The 5,554-nt window shown below is 33.0% G+C and overlaps 1 protein-coding gene across 1 annotated transcript in view; it reads left to right on the top strand.

Moving 5' to 3' along the window:
- The first annotated feature begins 5,096 nt into the window (after window positions 1-5,096).
- Window positions 5,097-5,554, top strand: part of LOC111411445 (CBS domain-containing protein CBSX2, chloroplastic-like) — a 6,347-nt gene continuing 5,889 nt past the window's right edge. Inside the window, exons 1-3 of the mRNA XM_023041977.1 lie at window positions 5,097-5,254; window positions 5,441-5,465; window positions 5,508-5,528. Of these exons, the coding sequence (XP_022897745.1) occupies window positions 5,097-5,254; window positions 5,441-5,465; window positions 5,508-5,528 (204 nt within the window). The remainder of the gene's footprint in view (window positions 5,255-5,440; window positions 5,466-5,507; window positions 5,529-5,554) is intronic.

Below are 5,554 nucleotides of genomic sequence, written 5' to 3' on the forward strand. Positions count from 1 at the left end.
GCCCTCATTCTCTCTTCTTCTTTTTTTTTTTTTTTCCTTTTCTTATTTTCAATTACATAATCTTTCATAAAATAATATTACATGTAAATCGAAAAATTTTCATTTATTTTCAACCACAAGTTCTTAAAAAAAAAAAAACTATTCCAAACATTAAAATTTGAAAAAAAAAAAAATGGGGGCATAATAAGTCTAAAAAAATTGTTAATAAACATTTTTTCATATTTGTTGGATAGCCACACCGATTATTTAAAATTGTGACTTGGCTGCAGAATTATTATTCTGCTGCACAAATTTTTAGTTTTTTTTTCCTCTTCAGCTAATTTTATTTTTTAATATAACAGGTTAATAAGCACTGGGAATTCCAAGAAATTAGGTGCTTCTATTATGTTGTCAAAAAATATTTTCTTAATTTTTTTGTACTCCTAAGATGCTTCGAAATTGTATTTTATTGGTAGCTCATATGGAAACTTACCTTGTCAGAAGTAAGTTTATTTTGTTCATCTCATTCAACTAAAATATCTACCGTCAATCCTTAAAACTCAACACGCTAACATTAACTTAAAATAACACAACCCGTGCATTGCACGAGCTGACGACTAGTTTGAGAGTAAGGATGCGATGAAAAAAATATTTAAGACATAAATGTAACAAAATGTAAAGATTATGAACTTGTTATGTAATTAAAATTTAGTCTAATTATTAAAAATTGTAATATGAGTACATTTAGCCTTACATTTTCACACATTTTTCTTTTGTATATTTTGGCCCATGAACGTTAAATTTGATGCCAAAAGGGTCTCAAAAACTTTTTGAATACCGAAAATTCAGCCATTGTTGGGTAATTTTGTCGTTACTGGGATTATTGTATCTCGCCTTGTTATGTTTCAGAGAGTTAATTGTTCCAATGGTCACTAAACTTAAGTTCATGTCTTTGATTGACCACCGAATTTTAAAATATCAAGTTTTAGCTACTGAATTTAGGTTCATGTCTTTAATTGGCTACTGAATTTTAAAATGTCAAATTTTGCCACTGAACTTTGAAAAATGTCGAGTTTTGGTCACTAAACTTAGATTCATGTTTTCAATTGCTCACTGAAATTTAAAGTGTCGAGTTTTGGCTACTAAACTCTAAAAAAACGTTGTTCATTGCTAATTGAATTTTGAAAAATATTGTACATTACTTATTGAATTTTGAAAAATGTTGTGCATTATTCACTGTAAACTCAATATTTTTCAAAGTTTTACAATTATACTAGTGAGTAATATACAGCATATTCTAAAGTTCAGTGGCCAAAACTCGTTATTTTAAACTTAAGGGAGCAATCGAAGACATGAACCTAAATTCAGTGACCAAAACTCCACATTTTTCAAAGTTTAGTGGCCAAAACTTGATATTTTAAAGTTCAGTGACCAATTGAAGACATGGACCTAAGTTCAGTGACCAAAACACAACATTTTTCAAAGTTTAGTGGCCAAAACTCGACATTTTAAAGTTTAGTGGTCAATCAAAGAAATGAACCTAAATTCAATGACCATTGGAACAATTAACTCTGTTTCGGACTTTGAATTTATGATAGATCTTCGTCTTGCATCTCATGAAATAGTTGCTCTACGACGAAGAGAACCTAATTATGCTTGTCATGTTTGAAACTTTGAATTGGTGATAGATCTTAGCGTTGGATCTCATGAAATTGTTGCTCTAAGGTGAAAGAAGCGCTAGTAGAAATTTATTTATTAAAATTTTTGATTTGTATACTGTTTCAAAAGGGGTAAAAGCTGTATTTATATATCTAAGATAAAAAGGGTAAATTATTGCTCATTCGACTCGCTTTTCTAGTTTTTTTTTTTTAATCAAATAAAAAAATCTATTAGATAAGATAAACTTGAAGTTATAAAAAGGGCCATGATAGGTAAGCGGAGTTAAAAATTATACACGAAATAATAATTTCATATATAACTTTTATTACATAAAATTTAATTTAGCAAAATAAATAAATATAATGTACTTGCCTTACGACATTCTTGTCTACAGTTGCATCGTATGAAATATGATGGAACCGAACGTCACCTTCTTCAAGCCATTAGCGTACAAGAAACATATGTTTTTACTTTAGTTTGAAATATTTCCACCACGCGTTCCAACTCTATCCAAAATATGATTTATCATTAAAGATCTAACATCTTTGAGTGTTGATAAAATCGCAGGTGCTTTTTTTTTTTGATAACCCAGGAACCCGCAACCGCTACTGGCGGAGCCCCGACCACTCTTAGAGCGGAGGCCCGACCACCAGTGCGCACTAGGTAAACCTGGAGGCTGGCACAAGACCCGCAACCACACCAGCCGGTTAAATCTTCTCCAAGGAGAAGGCGGATGTCTCAAGCATGGGTTGAACCCTCGTCGAAGCCAACCCAGTTTCCCAGGCCATGCCTTTTTGCCAACTCGGCCACACGCTCTTGACTAAAATCGCAGGTACTTTGAATATGTTATGGGTTGTACTGGACAATATTGAATATGATATCGTTGTGCATTCCACCAATGAAGAAAACTAAAGAAATCGACTCCAGCAAAATGAATCATTCAATGTGGGGATTCAACTATATGATTATCATACAAATTGAACTCGAAAAAGGTTATATAGTTCGAATTAGAATAAATGTTTCACAATTCTATAATTCTACCTCGTACGGAGGACATATTTGTTTAAAATGTACAATTTAATTATCTCGAAGTAACTCCAAACAATATCCCACTTTGCGTAACTTGTGACGGGAATTGAACATTGTAGTCAGAATAAAAATTATTAATAAACAATGAAAAATATATATGAATTTGTTCTCCATACTTGGGATAAAGAAAAATATTTACTTATGTAGACATATTTTTTATTTTGTCCTTCTTAGTTTACCCAAGAGATTGTCAATAAATTAGCACTTGATATTATAATTGAGTGTAAAGATTGAATATAACAGTTATATTTAAAATCTCTACTCGGAACGAAAATAAAAATTTATTTGCTGAAAATGTCTTGAAATATTAGTGTTTATAACGCAAAGTGGAGATGCTAAATATTGTATTGATCATATTATTCTTTTGTAAAATGTGAGCAATAGTTTGTAGATGATGCAACTTGTTTAATACAAATAGTTATTTTTACGAGTCGGACCATCATTGTCAAAATATGATGCTACTAAAAATATACACCAATTATGCCCTCGAGAACAAGTAGAATCAAAGGTTAAAAGAATACTAATACGGCTCAATTCAATTACGACCTGACTCATCAGGCGAGTCAATTTGTGCAAGTTTCGGTAAGCCGGTCGCCCCACTTAATATCCTTAACCCCTGTTAAGGTTTATTAAACCGACGAGCTAAAAGGTCAACCATTCTAGTTGCAATTTGATATGTGATGACTTTTAGCTTATATTTGTCATTTTTTCTTCAAACCAACTTTCAATCATGTATTTCATGAACTACACAATTTTAATCAATTTTGTAACTACACATTTCATTAACTTTTATTAAAATCAATAAAAAAATTAACTTTTACCTAAACTAAATAAGGGCCTAATATGAGAAACCGAGTACATTGAATAAGTCATTAATTTTACACAAAAGGAGAATATTAAATGCGTGTTTGATTTTTTTTTTTTTTTAAGTCAGATTAATTAATTATTCACTAACATGATCTACAGTCACTATCCACTTTTCATCATTTATTTCATGGTTCATACCAATCTTTTTTTTTTTTTAAATCAAAATCAGCATTTTAGGCTTTTAGCTTTCCTATAGAATCACTAGAAAAAACACAATAATTTATAATTCTCAAAAAAAAAAAATTTTAGACGATTTAATTTTCTGAAATTTATTTTCTTTTCATACAAATTTCATCTTCGCAATCTGACGGACTCAAGATATTTTGTGATGAAACGTGAGGAAACAGTTTACTGCCTAATTTCATCCTCCGTGGATTGTTTCAAACCACAGTTTCTCCAACCAAAGAACGCGCTAAGAATGCCAGAATTATAATATCCCACTGACCTTTTCTATTTGGGCGGCGCTTTTCTTATAGAGAGAGAGCAATTCACGTTCATAGTCATACGCAAAGCATAAAAATCTGCTGCTAAACAGCGACGCTCTCTTTCACGCACATACATAGTGGCATTTCTCTGCTTCAATCATTGTTTCTTAACTGTGATGGATTCAATTCTTCAAGCTCATTTTCAAACAGTTGTTCCATGTTTAGGCGTAACCTCCGCCATCCATCACCTGAATTTGCCTTGCACCCTCGCGCACTATAGCCGTCCCCTCTGTTTCAAGCCTGTCGCTGTTAATTCCACTTCCCCTCGACGATGGCTTGCGGCGGTTGCCTCTTCTGCCACTGCTCACACTGCCAATTCCGTGCCTGTAAGTTCTCATCGTTTCTCTATAGCTGTCCATATTTATACAGTAATGGTTACTTACGCGCTACTTTTCAAAGATTAAGAATTTAAGAAAACCCGAGTACATAATGAAGTGAGGTGACAGTGAGAAGAGCTGTAGAAACTAGACCGTGTTATAAAATTACTGTGAAAGTGATGTTAACGTATTGAAGTGGATTCGAAGAATAGCTTGAATCAAGCGTTTTGAATAGTCTTCTTGCATGTATTTGCAACAAAAGAAGCAAAGAAGATGACCTTCCAACTTAATTGGGAATTGTGGGTTTGAGATAGCTACCTTGTGGCGCTGTCCAAGATATTTACTTTTTTTTCTTAACTAATCAACTGGGACTTGTTGATTCTTAAAATATTCCTCCCACGTGACCCGGGGTGGAGATAGGATTGTAGAGTTTTTGGGCAAATTTCAATAACTAAAATCGTGGGAGCAAAATCTTGAAGTACAAAATTTTAAGCTTGGGGGCAAAAGCGATAACTATAAGGTATTTTTTGAAAATCTTGTGCATAATCATGGAAAATCTTGGATTTGAAATTTAGTGCGGCGGCAACTAACCCACTACCCATACTAAATCAGCCACTACGTGTGACTGGAATCAACCATACCAACACAATCCATGGTGAGGTAGAAGTCACATTGACTTGATATGAAACTGACTAGAACTATGGGCAGGGGAAAACGTTGCGACAAATTTAATAAGATTGGCATTGCTTGGGGTTTTAGGCTGGGGGAAGAGTTAAGTGAGTGGTTCTTGGTAGAACAAAGTTGGAGAGTGGAGATTACACAATCCGTACAGTTGTCTTCATTAATGATGATACCATGGTAATTGGGTAAATTCGTGAATGAAAAATGCCAATTTTAGCAAAATCTTATACTTCTAAAAAAAAAGGCAGCAGAATTCTATATTTCCGCGAAGTTTTTCATCTTAAGGCTGTGGTTATTGCCTTTACTTAATTAGTATCTTTGTTTCCTCAATGTTTCTTTTTATTAATGCATGTTAATTTACAGCTCCGTGAGAGAATGTATAACGTTGGTGATTTTATGACAAGAAAAGAGAATTTGCACGTTGTAAAACCTACAACTACAGTTGACGAAGGTATTTCATACCCTTTTATTTGTTCT

Source organism: Olea europaea, chromosome 15, assembly GCF_002742605.1.
Source record: "Olea europaea var. sylvestris chromosome 15, O_europaea_v1, whole genome shotgun sequence".
NCBI lineage: Eukaryota > Viridiplantae > Streptophyta > Magnoliopsida > Lamiales > Oleaceae > Olea > Olea europaea.